Source organism: Phalaenopsis equestris, unplaced genomic scaffold (assembly GCF_001263595.1).
Source record: "Phalaenopsis equestris unplaced genomic scaffold, ASM126359v1 Scaffold000002, whole genome shotgun sequence".
Classification (NCBI taxonomy): domain Eukaryota; kingdom Viridiplantae; phylum Streptophyta; class Magnoliopsida; order Asparagales; family Orchidaceae; genus Phalaenopsis; species Phalaenopsis equestris.
In genome coordinates, this window is record NW_018164444.1 from 46,219,277 (window position 1) to 46,236,305 (window position 17,029).

At 34.2% G+C, this 17,029-nt stretch overlaps 1 protein-coding gene across 1 annotated transcript; it reads left to right on the forward strand.

Moving 5' to 3' along the window:
- Positions 1 to 3,436: 3,436 nt before the first annotated feature.
- LOC110025386 lies at positions 3,437 to 16,358 on the forward strand. The gene is made up of 2 exons (XM_020725841.1): positions 3,437 to 4,656; positions 13,765 to 16,358. Exons 1-2 carry the CDS (start codon positions 3,687 to 3,689, stop codon positions 15,945 to 15,947), a joined length of 3,153 nt encoding a protein of 1,050 aa, XP_020581500.1. The 5' UTR covers positions 3,437 to 3,686; the 3' UTR covers positions 15,948 to 16,358.
- Positions 16,359 to 17,029: the final 671 nt, after the last annotated feature.

The following is a 17,029-nucleotide window of genomic DNA, read 5'->3' on the forward strand; positions in this document are numbered from 1 at the left end:
ATCCCACATTATTCCATGCAATTCTCAATCAATCAACTCTCATTATAAAATATTAAAAAGATTAAAATCCTAGCCTAATAGTTGTTATGACATCAAAATCATTTATTTGTGCAAATGATGAATTCAAGGCATTAATAGATACACAAACATAAAATAAATATTGCAAATATCATATTATTATAATGTATAATGTATTTAGATGCAAATATTCTTTAAATATGATTGTACCCCAACTTTACTTTATAAGAAAATTAATTGCTACTAATATCAAACTTTCTATTTTATGTTGTTTACATACCAACTACCCAAAAAATTCAATATAATATTTTAACCACTCAAACTTTAAATGAAGGTTATGAGTAAAAGTTTTTTGTGGTTAAAATGTTATATTTAAAGTTATAAGGTTTTGAGTGAAACTTTTTGAGATTTTTATTTTTTATTTAATCTTTTTTGCATTTAACAACCCCAACAATGTATTATTTAATTGTGTTTATACCTCTATCTTTACATATAATTTAACTATGCAAACATTTATATTTTTTTTTTGTTAGAACTTCTACATTCACTAAATAATTGTATTACACATTCATTTTTTATAAACACTATGCAACAAATAATAGGTTGAAATCTAAAAAAATCCATTTTAATGGACAATAATAGATTCAAATATATTAAAAAAGTGTAAATAAGCAAAACAATGAAACAAAACTAATGCATATATGATATGTATCCTAAGTATGAAAATAATATCAACTTAAGAGACTATGAAACAAATATAAAATATTAACATGTATCATATATGTTCTCTTCTCACATTCTTTCATTTTTTAAGTTTTTATTATTATTATATTTATGTTACTCAACAAAAAAAATAATAATATATTATTATTATATTTATGTTACTCAACAAAAAAAAAATATATATAATATAAAAGTTAGCAACTTGAATTTCAAAGCATAATTTTATTTTAAAATTATATTAAGAGCTAATGTTGAGATTAAAGTTGTTGATTATGATTATTTGTAAAGTAATCAAGATCATTCTACTTAAAAGTTAATTAATATAATATATTCACTTAGCTTAAAAAGAAATCCAAGTCCATCATCTTTATAATAAAGAAATTCTTATAATAAATATGTCCACTTCAAAGTCTTACTTAGAACTAATATCATGAAAACCAAAGGTACATAAGCTCATAAGGGATCCAACAATTAAACTTTTTACTCTCTTAGGTCTTGCACTAATTGAAATCACTCGACTGTTAAGAATCTTTAGATGCTTGATTGCTTGCATGATGTTGATGGGTGTTTTTTTGATAATATCAAAGACAAGAAAAAGCCATGAATTTTTAGTTTAGTATCTAAAGGCAAAATCCAAAGTTTTTGGTCAATGCTAAGAGGTTTTATATGATATGTTGATTAGAACATCATGACTAATTTAAATTAGGCTCGTTAGGGCTTTTTTTGAAAAGGAAATCTTTAGGCGAGTGATTTAGGATTAGGTAAAATGTTGAAAATATTTGTGAATGATTAGCATATGATGTATACTTATGATTCTGAGTAAATGATTAAGCAGTAGAGAACAATATATGGGCTTAGTATTCTATAACTTAGTCGAGAGCTGTGAGGAGGCATTTGGAATAGGCATGAGCTTTTATTGCTAGTTTGTTGATTTTGCAAAATACTTTTAGCGAGAAGAAAGAGTGATAAAGAGCTTAAAGTCATTGCTATAGAGGAATATTGAATAACTAAAATGAATAAAAAATAAATACATATTCTTATTCAAGAAAATACATATATTTGAAGTCACTAAACACCAAGTATAATCAGATAATACATTTTTACTCAAAAAATATCTCATCCAACAACTAAAAGTGCATCACATAACATGCTTGTTTATAAAGATTACATTTGCTATATTTTTGAAAAATAAGAAAACTTTGGAGAGAAATATAGGTGATTATTGAGTAATATGACAACCACCTTTATAATTTTAACATTTATTTTTAATCTTTTTTTAAATGATCAGCCAAAACATGCCTTTAAATTTAAAAATTCAAAGCTTACAAAACCTAAATTTTAAAATTAATTAATAAAATTAAAAAAAATTTATTAGGCTCTTGTGATGTGCCTTAATTAGGCAAATTGTTGGACTTTTACTAGAGCTTTTATAATTAAATCTTTGAATTTATTTACTTGATCCTCATAATATGTTGCATCATTGAATTTATTGAGATATAAGAGAGAGTGAGTGAGAGTGTGTTTGTGTCACACCACTATAAACCCTCGTTGGCCAACCAGCTGTGTAAACAAATAAGGGCGGTGATGCTGATAAACCCAACTTTTACTGTCATTCTTCATGACTTGTACTAATAAAGATCAAGTTAGTATACAATACTCTTACTAAATCATCATTAAGCATAATCAGTGTGTTTGTGTCACACCACTATAAACCCTCGTTGGGCAACCAGCTGTGTAAACAAAGAAGGGCGGTGATTCTGATAAACCCAACTTTTACTGTCATTCATCATGACTTGTACTAATAAAGATCAAGTTCGTATAAAATTACTCTTACTAAATCATCATTAAGCATAATCTTATACTTCAAATCTATTAATATTAATTCACAAATATAATCATGAAAGGATGTGTAAAGCAATCATCAATAAAATATAGAGCATTTAATTAATTTTAAAATATAAAATGTTATGTATCCAAAAGATTTTTACCTACATCAGAAATTGTTGTCTTCTAACAGAGAATTAAAACTATGCAATCAAAAGCATGATAATAAGCAATATATGCAACAATTATTAAAAACATATTGTTTCTACCAAAAAAAAAATTTTGAAGGGTTATTTTTATTCTTATTCTTCAAATATTTTAGCTTAGACATATTACATTTCATAAGCATGTCGCATAGCCAGTTAACCGTAATAATCGTTGAATAAGACTGTTGAGTCCAACATCATTCTTATCAATGACTCTTTTGTAATATGAAGAGTTTGAAATTTATTTATTTATATGCTAATAATTTTAGATCGATAGAAAAATCCACCACATACACATAAAAATGATAGAAGACAATAATTATTTTGTGTGGAAAATCCAATAAAAAAATAATGGGGCCGAATCAAATCAAAATAATCCACTATATATTTTAAGTTTCGAAGTTATGCCATCTTTTTAATTATAGAAGACAGAGTTATAGAGTTTTTATTGTGTTATAAATATCATGCAATAATAATTCTATGATTAACTGAGTGACAATGATTGCTAGTTAATTTTTTATTCAATATAATTCGAGAATTGTGCATGATGAAATAAACTTTTTAATTGAAATATCAATTATATATATATATATATATATATATAGTTGGGAAGAGAACTAAAAATGTGTATAATTTTCACATATGAAGAGGGTTATTACTTATTACAATGGGACGGACTGCGTACAAGCATATCCGTCGCCCGACCTGGCCCGCCGCTTCTATCTTTGCCCCATTTCGGCTCTCCTGATCTGGTTCTAGGGTTTCTTCTGCTCGTTTAGGTACACGACTTCTAAGGGTTTTCGAAGTCGTCGGAGGCCTTTTTTTTGGTTAGTGTTATGCAAATCTGCACTCCAAATTCGATACCCGTAGCTTATCTTTCAGGTTTCGGTTTCTTTACTGTCCATCGTTGCTATTATGATATCTGTCATGGAAGGTTTTGAGATCGAGTCGAAATCTATCCTGTCCGTGGCCGCTACAGCTGATCGCTCTTTGTTTGTGATGGAGAATCCGCATGAAGGAGGTAAGTTTAGCGATGATGGTTGCAGTGGTGTTTCCTCTGAACCTAGGGTTTCTTCTAGGGTCGATCTGGCAGGTAGGATTCCAGATCTTGAAACTAGGGCTTCTGGATTTGTAAAGGAGGAGGAGATGATGGAGGCTGGCGGTGAAGATAACGTCGTTTATATAGATGGAGATGATAGGGTTTCTTTCGTGGAGTCAAGTAGCTGGATGAATGGTTTTAGAATAGGTGACATGGTTTGGGGCAAGGTGAAGTCCCACCCATGGTGGCCGGGACACATATTCAACGTGTCCTTTGCCTCACCTTCCGTGCGAAGGATGAGCAGGGAAGGATTTGTCTTGGTTGCTTTCTTTGGTGACAGTAGCTACGGTTGGTTTGATCCGGCGGAGCTCATCCCCTTTGAGCCCCATTTTCCTGAAAAGTCAAGGCAAACAACTTCTCGGAGCTTTGTTAAGGCTGTGGAAGAGGCTGTGGATGAGGCTAGTCGGAGAGGTGCGCTTGCTGTGGCTTGCCGTTGCCGCAACCTTCACAATTTCCGGCCAACTACTGTTGCTGGATACTTTTATGTTGATGTTGTAGGCTATGAACCAGGCGGTATCTACTCCTCAAGACAAATCAAAAAGTCAAGGGATAGCTTAGTTCCTGTTGAGCTGCTCTCTTTCGTACAACGGTTGGCGTTAGATGCTCCTGGAAACAAGGATAACAGCATTGAGTGGATTCAGACATTGGCACAGTTGCTGGCATATCGGAGGGCAGTTTTTGAGGAGTTTGATGAGACATATGCCCAGGCATTTGGTGTGGAGCCTGTGCGCCCCTCTCCCAACAGTACTGTTGCTTTTGATCAGACTGATAGATTTGCACCTCGAGGTATTAAACAATATATGTTTTATAGCTGTGCTTTAGTGTTGAAAGTGTGTAATGATCTGTATTTGAACTTTCTTGACTGCATATCATTGAACACTTTAGTTAAGTTAAGCTTGAGTTTAAAATCAGTTTGCTTTTCAGTACAATTGGATTTTCCTTCAATACAATAGGTGGTCCTAATGGAATGATGCGCAATAAGATTTTACTAATTATTATTTATACTATTGATATGATACGGATTTTTAAAGTAATTTTGTAGGAAGACTATTTAACTAGTTTTGCAAGATGGAGAAGGGGGCTTTACTTTTCCGGCTGTTTTCTTTGGTTCATGTGATTCCATAAGAGATTTTGTGTTGGATCCATGTAACAAGAAAGCAGCAATTAATATTTAAATTGATTTTATATTTGATACATAAATTAATATTGCTTGCTTGGATTGGTGAGAAAATTGATGCTAATTATCTTAGTTGGGAGTGGCATGGCCAATTTTGTTTTCAAAATTTCCAACAGAATAAAACATATAGGTTGTTATGATCTCCTGTTTTTTTTCATTAGTTCTTTACATAAATTAAACTAGCAATATGACTTGCTTGAAATTCTTATCATCTCTTCCCATTCTTACTGTTTTTTATTGCATGGTTTTACTTTTTAATCGGAAATAGTTTTTGTAGTATCTATTTCGATGTTTTCTTTTTTTAAACACCATGTATTGTATTTTGGAATGTTGCAGTTGCCACTTTTCTAGGAATTTAAAATAACATAATGCATCATTATTCTACTAATTTGTATGTATGATAACATTTTGATTATTTGTGTTATGGGTTAGTATCTAGTGTATTTAGCGAAGTATAAAAGGCTATAAAAACAGCTGATACTTGAGAAAACGATAGAGTTTTTAATTAAGTTAAACTTACAAAGATTGAGGATAATATGAGCTTACTTAAATATAGGTCTTTGAAGAAATTTGGAAATGCTATCTCAAGTAACTATTTATGGGAACTTTAAAGAAATAGTATTCTTTAGAAGAGCATCATTACAAATCCTAAATTAATCTGTATTTTCATTAAAAAGTTACAGTTGAGTTAGCTTTTGAAGAAAATGCAAAAATGTATCCTTTGTTTTTGGAGGACATATCTATTGAGATTTGTTTAGTTATGCAATCTTTTATTTTTTGGATTTATATAATATATTGGAGTAATTTGGTGAACTCTTTTTTAAAACAAGTTATTACATAGAAGGAAGTTGATAAATAATTGGATGACGAATCATTTTATTACAAATTTGAAGCTAAAGAGATGATGGTGATTGTGCTGATCATGGAATAATAAAGTCATATTATAGTTATTTGTTGAGGTTAATGGACAATTGTGGGAAAATTATTTTGTTAAAGGAGAATCGATTTCATTTTATGAACAAAAATATTATTTGTGGTGAGTTTTGGTCGAGGTGGTTATTGATGGAGATCAAAGAATTGAGTTTTATATGATTTTTTTTTGTCTTGAAAATTACATGATTTAGCACAAGTTTTGTTTTGGTTTAATATGAAGAAATGATGGCGTTAAGTTTAGGTTGAAGCTGTTAGATATCCATGTCGCTGAGTATTCGGTAGCATTAAAAGTAATTAAGGAATGATAAATGAGTTGTTAGGCATAAAATGGCATGTTATGTATTAAAAATTAAGTTTACATCATTTTATTATCAGTATTGGAGATGCTTTCTTTTAAATATCGATATATGTGTGCTTTTTGCATGTGACAGTTTCTTCTATAGTTGTTGTGGTATTTGGTATACTTGGGAATGATAAGGCTGAAAAAGATTGTTAGATGACGATGGGAGTTAGACCCATTACAGAGATGGTATTTTAGAAATGATTTGCATGGTTTGGCGATGATATGGAGGGTAGTAAATGCTTTAATAAGTTGACAGATTGAATTAATGTGAAAGGAATATGAAGGAAAATGGGTATATCAAATTTAATCTTGGTGAAGCTAGTTGTGAACACACGATTTGCACAAAAAAGAAAGCTTTCATCTAATGTAGCTTTTAAGCTTAAGAAAAGCAAAATTGGAAATTCATAAAGCAGATTACTTATTGTTGGGATAAAGGTTAATGTTGATTATAATAATCATTGATTTTCTTATTTGCTAATTATTTCTTTGTTTACTAGAATCTGTTGATTTTGAGGTAAGTTGATCCTGTTTTGCTTATTTTAATTACAACCAGATTTGTTGCTTACATTGATTTATGATCTGAGTTGACTTGTGTCTAGATTTTTTTTTTATTTTTTTTTATTTTTTTTGCGAGTTTGAATCAAACTTCTATTGAAATTTTGTTGAGCATTTGGCCTTCCTCATGAAGGCATGTGAATTGTCTAGCCTTTTTAAACCAATTTTTTGCACCATTTTATGTAAAAATTTGCAATAAAAATAACCAAAGGATTTTTAGCTTGAACATTTTGATTCCTTCATAATGTTGCCTCCTTGGCATTTGCTACTTTTGAAGGTTTCTTTTTGTTGATAAGATTTTGGAGATTTGATTACAATTATCATTTAGAAGGTGTGAGGGTTTATCTAGGAAAAAAATGAACGCCATTTATCTTGGTAGATTAAATGAAGGATATTAATATTTAGGCATCTCTAACTCGATCTTGATGTGAGCTTCTCTATTATTTTGATGTTTAGGCTGTTTTATGATGTAATTTTATGGAGGTCACTATCAGGAGATTTAAGAGTGAGTTAAGTTAGTCAAAGGTGCAATTGAGCTTTGTTTAGCTTCAGTTGATAACATTAAGATTGGATCTTCTTAAAGTACATGAATTTTAAAAATGTAGAGTAATTGGCGTATATGCATTTAAAAAATGCACAAAGTTTTTTGGCTGAATATATAAATAAAATGTGTTGATTATTTAATTTAATTATATTTTTTGTTTGTTATGATAACTGCATTGAAATATGCTGGATGTCGGAAATCGGTGACTTGATAAGCAGGCGGTTGTGGGGAGTGGTGAGTAGGAAGAATGCAGGCGGAGCGAAGGGGGGGATGTGGGTCGTGGCTATTGGAGAAATGGTTGAAAACAATGATGCTAGCAAAGGGAGGCATTGGCTGGTGATGACAATAGGCTGTCCAAGCATTAGGGATTGTGAGTATTGTGATATTGTTCAAGCAAAGTTCATATAGATGTATATATGTTTTAGCTTGGTTTGAGCCCAGCTTGAGCTTGCGTCATTTTGTGATCAACAAGTTTTAAACAAGAACTGGTTTGGATGCATAAATAACTCTAATTGAGCTGATTCTATTGAGCCTTAACGAGCCAATTTTATTGAGTTGAATAAAATAAAATTTTAATTTAACAAACTTTCTCATTCTATAACTAGCTGATCTTATTGAGCCTTAGCCAGTTTCATCTTTTTGATTCTTTTTTTAAACGTGATTTTGAACAGCCTCTTACTAGGTCATGTGGGTTACACACAGCAATTTAAGTTCTTTTAGGACTCAAGCAATTCTTCTTTAAATCATTCAAATAACGTTCTACTAGATTCCAAAATAAGAGATGATATTCAAACTTTATAAAGACATAATTGAGCTTCTTTATGAGCCTTCATAGGGCTGTATCGACCCATAATCGGGCTTTTTAGCATGCTTGTTCAAAATTTATTGTTCATGATCATAAATGAATTGATCGACATCTTATTCAAACTTGTTTATTTAAATGTCAATTATTTATAAATGTGTTAAATTTTTTTATTAGTTAACCAATGAACATGGACAAACTCTTATAAATCCCTACATGATGGCTTGGCAGATGATTGGTGCATTTGTATTTCTATTCGTTTTTCTTTTGCTTGAAATTCACCCAATTTGTGATAATTCGATATTCACAAAAATAGGCACGCTGGTGTATTCAAAATCTGGACTAAGTTCTTTGTATTTGATTTACTCTAGCTTTAAAAAGATGAAATCAGGGACTAATGCATTCTTCGTTTGTGAAGCTTGGCATATGCCTCAATGTAGATTGGGATATAAAACATTGAGCTGAAGACAAAGTAATACAATCAAATGTAATTTAAAAATATGTGGTAACCATCAACAAGTTAATTTAGTTCATCATCAGTTTCAAATAAAATAAAAATTTTATTGAGGAAACTAAGCTATCAAAATGTAAATAAAATCTGTTAAAGAAGAAATAAAAATTGTTAAAAGGAAATAAATAAAATATATTATTATTTTTTGTGGAGAAAATTGTATCTATTTTTGGGGATGCACAAACAATTAATTTGGATGGATTAGTTAACAAATTAGTCAAATCGGATAAAATCAAAATTTGAACTGATTAAGCTTTTGTTAAAAATGATTAAAATCAAACCGAAATGTAATTCGATTTGATCAAATTGAAATTTAGCAAATGGTACAATTTCAAACTTAATTAATCAAAACTTAAGATTCTATTTCAAAACTAAAATTTTTCTTTTTTATCACCTAATCACCATTCTCTTAAAATTGAAATTTTTAAGCTAAAGTAAAATAAGGATCTGTTTGGGGCAGCTGCGTTCCCCCAGGAAGCTACTGCTAGGATGGTGGTTGTTTATTTGTTGCAGCTGTGTGAAAAAGGCTGCCCCACAGTTGTTTCTGAAAAATGGCAATTCTGCTTCTGTTTAGTAAAGCTCTTTAAAACACAATTTAAAATAATTTTTTAATTAAATAAATTATTTCTTAAACAATATATTTACATTAATTAATAATTAAGTAGTTTTAATAATTAAGAAAATTTATATTTTTATCAAATAATTAAAAACATAAAAATGTGTTTATAAATTAATTAATCATTATATAATAATATATAAATTCCTCTAATTATTTTTAATTTGAAAATATATGTATTGATCATTACATATTAATAAATTAAATTAACAAAATTAAAACTTATTGTAAATAATCCATCTCCTCCCTCCCTCCCTCCCTCCCTCTTGGTTTCGCCCAAAACCATGGCCTTTATGAACAAACCCTCGAGGTACAGCCGCGATTAGAGCAAGCTGGGAAGGCAACGATGAGATAGCTTCTGGTTTCGCCCAAAACTAGGGCCTTTGTGAATGAACCCTTGCGATACAACCGCGATTAGAGCAAGCTGGGAAGACAACAATGAGATTGCAGCGTACAGAGACCCTTGAGGGACGGTGGAGCTATAGGGAGGGAGGAGCGCGACGTTGCGGGGTTCGATCTAGGGTCGGGGGTAAGCCGCGTATTACTCCATCGCTCGAATGCGGGCCGCGGGATTTGGTATGGGGCCGTGTTTCGGCAAAACGGCGTCCCTCCGGGTTCGGACGTGGAACCAAACGACCGCTATTCACAGCTGCTCCACGCCCCGCGCGAAAACTGCCTCGTGAAAACCACCGCTTCAAACAGACCTTAAATGTCATTTGCTGAATATATATTTTTCTAAATGAGTTTAATTTCCTAGTTCTTATATTATTTGATTTTTTATTTTTTTTGTTTAATAAATATTATAATCGACCTAGAAAACCCAATATCAATTCTTCACTTCTTAAAAAAAGAAAGAAATGGATTCATTATTTTTAATTCGAATCAAATCAAACAAATGAGCTCTCTTCAGTTTGGTTTTTTTTATTTTAAACAAACAATGCACCCCCGTGCATTCTGTTGCTCAATTAGGCCTATGCTTGTCTCCCTTGCTTGCAGTCACTTACAATGCTCTTTGCTCTTCCTCACACTGCTATCTCCATGCACATCGCTTCTTACAACATGCTTGTCTGCCTTGCAGTCACTTACAATGCTCTTTGCTTTTAATGGTCAAACTTCGATCTCCATGCTCATTGCTTCGACAATGTGCTTGCAAACCCCTTGTTCGCTTGTCTTTAAATCCTAACATAAAAAAATTTGAAATGGAACTATTTATACATCATATAAGTGTATCATAATATCACATAACAAATGATTTTTCTAGTTCTCATTATATTATCATTTGAGGCGGCGGACTTGAACTCCCGAAGGCATGTGCTGCAATAAAAAAGTGCTAGGTTAGGCACACCTTTGCAATGACATTTTAGGTGATGTGTGAGCTGCTATCACTCCACCTTCGTTCATTTGAATGCCTAGGAAATAGACCGGCTTGGCTATAAAACTGTAATCTATGACGTTCCAAAGGACTTGTTACTATATGAATTTCCCTAAAACTGCCACAGTCCTTCTGAACTTAGTCATTTTGTCTGAGCAAACCTTAAGGAATATGTATCTGCTTCTTGTGGTTAGTCACTTCAAACTTAAGACTGATGACAGTTCTGGTGCTGCCACTACATTTGTATATAACCTTCACACCTGGGTTTAGTTTTGGATTAATTGAATGCCCCTGGGTTGATTAAATAAGTTCACTTCTCCACTTCCCATCTATTCAAAAATTTTGACCAGAACATTCATTTGAAATGATTTAATCAAATGATTCCTCCAAAATCTGTTAGCAGCTGTGCTCCCCTTAGTAAGCAGGGCAAGGCTTGTTAAACTATTTCTTCCTGTAGCATCGAGTGGCTTTAGACCTGTAAAACTGTAGTGGACTTTATTAGTTTTATCTGGGAGAGTTTGTGCTGCTGCTGAACTGGTTGTGGGATATCTGTCTGATTGTCCTCCTGGTGGAGCTTCTGTGTATATTTCCGAGTGGCCTTCTTCTTTAGTTAAAGCCATGTTTATTTATTTTGAAGCAACTTAATTGAACTGATTGGTTGTTTGGGGCATGATTTTCGGTTTCGGGTTCATGTCTTGTTTTGGTGATTTTGGATCAGGCTTTGCTTGGAACATTTTTCAAATCATGTATATTGTTATTAGGAAAATTTAGGTACATGCCACAATTTCTATGGATTTACATGTCTCGTACCAAAAGTTTGATATTTACACTCAGCACTTTAGGGTCATAAACTTATGCATGAAAATGCGTATTTCACTTTTAGAAAGATTGTGATTGTGGTATTTTTGACGTGATGCTAGTAATGTGTGGTATGCACTTAAGTATGAATCTTTAGTTGTTGGATATGTATATACATTAAAAATTGTATGATATGTGTGTGAATGCCTCTTATTATTGCTATTTTGCTTGTTGGTTGCAAAGAGGGGTCGATTTGCTTTACTCATGGAGAATGTAGTTTGTAACATCAGTGTCAAATACATAATTATATTTTTTAACCTTAAATATACGTTTTAATACATTTAATAATTAAAATTAATTGAAGCTAAAGTAAAATAATTCCCAAACTTAATTTTATTTGTGTGTTGGAATTGAAATTAACATTAGAACTGTGAAATTGTGCTTTGCATTCATGAAAAAAGTGGATAAATTTGCTTTCCTAATTAATGAATTACTTCGCTGGTTGAAATGCGCATTCTGTTGAATTATTAGGTGATGAAGTGGGTGCACTGAATTTGTTTGCCTTTCACAATTGCATTGATAAATTTTGTATCTTTTATGATTTTCTTTTGCTTCTTGTAGCTACAAACTACATTGGAGCGATGATGGCTTGTGTAGTTTTAGATCTTTCCAATTGGTTATTATTATTATTATTTTGTATGCTGGCGTGTGTGTTACACCAGACTTTGACACAGTGCACATGCAAAAGTAAAATATTAACAATTTTTGTGTGTGATTGGCGCTTTACTTTAGTATAATAGCTGTATAGTTTAGTTGCTTAGACATTCCATTTATTCTATAACAATAATAATATTATTATTACAATTACTATAGATCTAATGCATTCACCCAAGTTAGATTTAATTGAATTTTTTCACTAAAGATGTGAAGATGGTTAGGACAAAGTTAGATTTAATTGAATTTTTTCACTAAAGATGTTGTATGAGCTTTCTCAATACTCTCATTGGTTTATTGTTCGTGAAGATGGTTAGGACCAGGACAAGCCGGTTTTTTTACCTAACCGCATTCCCTTATTACAATTAACAATTATTATGATTATATTATTACTATTTTTCCACTTGAAAATTGCACAAAAGAAATCAGAAGTTTTAATTTGGTTTTTAATCTTATATAAATAGATGAAATAAATTGGCGAATATTAAGAGTTTTTTTTTTTTTTTTGTATTTTCGTACTTTTATTGCTTTGCATTAGGATTGCAAAGCATCTATTAGAGAAGCAATCCTTTGGAGTGAATTTTGCCATCTAATTCAATAACCCTATAATAAAAAAAAATAATAACAATAATAATAATAATAATAATAATAATAATAATAATAATAATAACAACAACAATAGTAGTAATAGTAATAATAATAATAATAATAATAATAATAATAATAATATAACAATAGTAGTAACAATAATAATAATAAAATAATAATAATATACTACATCAAATGAAAAATGTTAGACACCTCTCTCTGCTATTGCGTCTGCATGAGCGGCGAGCACTTGAGGAGATGGCTCTGTTTCCCGGCAAGGGGGCTTGAGCAGCCTCTTTTAACATGATAACAATAATAAAAATAAAAGCTGGCGTTCCTCAGTTGACTCGGACATTTATAATAAAAATATGGCGGCTAACTATTAATTGAAATAAATATAAATTAATTATTTTACGTACTAGAAATGGCATGGGCCCCAATTATTGTAGAGAGAGAGAGATGAAGGAAAGTAGAAATAAGTAAGTTTGACCAAACACGTGCAGAGATTATGGCTTGGTGGGGTCCATCGAAAGTGGTTCGCTCTAAAGTTTCTCCTTTGTCTCGCTTTCCGGATCGATTGCTGCCCTTTCTCTCTTTGTTAACCATCTCATATATATATATATACATATATATATATATATATATATAATGGCAAAAGTTATAGTATCAATGATCTAGTTAATATAAGTTATGATTTGTAACACTTTAAAAGGTTAAAGTGGAATAATAAATGTATAAATAACTAATTGTCATCACCCGATCCAACCCTAACCCATATATTATGATTTTTCAGTTTTATTAAATGTAAATAATTTGCTTTTAAGCAACTGATAACGTTTTCCCCAGTTGGGCTTTATTAGACAGCACGCAACGTGTTCGACGTTTTACCCCTTCCGTATTCGCTCACACGTGTTTTTTTTTTTTCCGTGGCATGTGTGCAGGGGCTCAGCTCAGCGGCCCGCTGGTGGTTGCAGAGTCCTTGGGTGATCGAAGAAGCACGACGAGGCAGGCCCCCCACAAACCTACTAATTCTGCCAAGAAGAACAAATACGTGCTCAGAAGGCGCGACGATCTCCCCACCATCTCCGCAGCAGCCGCCGCCACCGCCGCTGCCAGCAGCTCCATCCCGGACCTTCCTTCCTCATCCCAACTCCTCCATCATGGCTTCTTCCCTTCCTTACCGGACTCAACCGGTCCGCTCGCCTCAGCCATGGATGCCGATTATGTGCTGCGGAAGAGAGAGGACCTTCCTCCGCCGTCTTATGCGGTCACTGATCTCCAGTCGACAACGGAGGCAGCTATTCCCCCTGGTTATCCGCAGAAATCAGAACCATTTGAAATTAAGAACGAGGGGGGATTATTGTCCGAGTCCATTGTGCATCCTATTCCTACGGAGAGCTCTCAGAATGTTGTTGATGGCCAGCAACAGATGCCCCCTCTTCAGGCGCGTGATGATGGCGTTGCTATTGTGAAGAAGGAGGTGATGCTCAAGCGACCACGGGAGGACCTCAATGAGAGAGGCGAGGTAAAGAAGAAGAAGAAGAAGAAGAAGTATGGTATTGATGCCGACCAATCTCCAGCTTCCTTGGATGCAGATCAACGCAGGTTAGTAACAGGCAGGTCGATAGGAATCGTTGATCTTCTTCCCCAGGACGACGACATCAATATGGAACTCCCTCCCTGGCTGGATTTAAGTTCGCTGCAATTCCCCCAACTCATCAGTGACCTCTCCTCCGTCGCTCTTGATCCATTCTATGCCGTCGAGCGCGATGCTCCCGCCATTGTTCGCCATGTTTTTCTCCGGTTCCGCTCGCTGGTATATCAGAAGAGTCTTACCCTCTCTCCTTCCATGGAAACATCTGCTCCTTCTCAACCATCATCTGTAGGCAGAGAGGGGAGGGAGCATGCAGAATCATCTTCCTTATCTAAGCCAACGAAACCAGTTTCAAGATTAGGGGAAGCAACTAAGGCCAGCCGCAAACGCGATCCCTCTGATCGTCAGGAGGAGTTGTGGGTGAAGAAGATGGACAAGATGAACCAGATCAAACAACTCGCAAGCAAGAAGAAGAAGGCTGCTATCAGCCAAAAGCCCCCCGAAATGCAACAGCCCAAGGACCCAAAAGACATCAAATCCTCCGCAACCGCAACCGAAGCTTCCAGGAAGCAAGAGCGCCCTCCATCTCCAAAGCTTCCAAGCCCAACTTTTCTAATAATGAAGTTCCCACCCAGATCAACCCTTCCTTCCGTATCAAATCTGAAGGCCAGATACGCTCGCTTTGGGCCTCTTGACCTCACAGGCACTCGCGTGTCTTGGAAAAACTACACATGTAAGGTCCTTTTCAAGCACAAGTCCGATGCGCAGTCGGCCTTAAACTTCGTCCAGATCAATGACATCTTCGGCCAGGCTAAAGTCGCCTACTTTCTTAAAGATCATGAGGTTTCTGGCCCGGAACAGCCTCTCGATCCTCAAAACAAACCCTCTGATTCTTCCCGTCCTGATAAGGACTCTCTGCAATACCGCCATGGTGGTACCAGTATCCAAAAACCTTCTTTTTCCCAAGCGCAACAGAGCCAGATTCAGCTGAAATCCATTCTGAAGAAGCCTGTTGGTGACGACTCGGGATCCAACTCTGCGGTTGCATCTATTAGCATCACAAGGGAGAGTCCGAGGGTGAAGTTCATGCTTAATGGCGAAGATGATCGCAGCAGCGAGCCGCCCCCACCACCTCTTCCATCGAAGCTTGTCGCGAGCAGCAACAATGGCAGCGGCCAAGCCCCTCCAAAATCTACAGGGTTGTTCTCTCCCCCTCCATCTCAACCCCTCCAAACCCCTTCCCGCGGATTAGAGACGCATCCTTATCGCATCCCACCACCAACTCCTGCACCTTCACAGATGCTTCCTCCTCGTCCACCTCACCCACAGACGCTCCCTGCAACGCAACCTCGTGCCGCTCATTTCCATTTAAGCCGAGGGATTTTGCCGCCATTAGCGCCATCTAATGAACCAAGGGAGAAGATGATCGCCGATATCTCGGGTCAAATGCTGAGCCTGCTGCTCAGGTGCAATGATATTGTCGGCAATGTGAAGTCGTCGCTGGGCTATAATCCGTTCCATTCTCTGTAAGCCCGAAGCTGTTTTCCTCTTTGGTGATCAGCGTCATCAAGCTTCTATGCTCCTGCGAGCTTGTGCTGGTGGAGGCAGGATTTTTGGATCAATGGAAGCTCGTGTGTGGATCATGGATCAGGAAGATTGGTTTTTTAGGGGGAAAATGGAGCAAAATGAGGTTTTTAAGGGGGAAGAAAATGGAACGGGTGGTGGGATCTCTCTTGTGGTCTGGTTGAGGAGATTTCTTGGTTGAGACCTTAAGTGTTGGCTGTTTTGCCCCCGTTTTATTAATAGATGCGCGAAGCTGTTTGTTTAATTGGATGGGCTGAATTGATCAAAACTGGGTGGACCAAGATCTCATTTTTATCCACGCGTTTATTGTTTTTATTTGGTTTAAATTTCTAAAAAAATAAAAGCTTTTGTATTTCAACCGCTAAAAATATTAAGTATAATATTTTAATTACATAATTTTAATCATTGCATTTTAATTACAACCATCCTCCTAAAATCATTTTAATCATTAATTTTAATCATTAAATATAAAATCATCATATTAGCATATTGTATTTAATGTTTTGGATGATTGGTGTGTTTAAATGTTAGTGCTCCTGGGACGTGTTAGCTTATGATTTATGATCTCCTACATATAGAAGTTAAAAGATATTTACATATAAAGCATTTAAATTGTAATATTTAATTGAGACTCAAATCTTCAAAGTGATGCCAAAACTGCTTTTAATATATATATTAGATTTTGGGAGGTTCGAGTATAAGCCACACATTTTTTATATATTTGAATAGGTAACAGCTAAATTCTTATATTTACATGCACACAATTAGGGGTGTAAGCGAGCCGAGCACAAGATAAATCAGGTATATCATACTATTTTTCGTGTTCGGTTTATTTATATTTTGAATACAAAAAAAGTGTTTGTGTTCGACTAGTTTGTTTAGTGAGTCGAACACGAGTTGTTTGCAAACAAAAGCTTGTTTTGTCAACTCTAGTCGTTGGGACAAGATTTAAATATTATTATTTATATCATAACATCATTTAAATATAATTTAATTGATTATAAATCTTTTTAACATTGCAATCAATT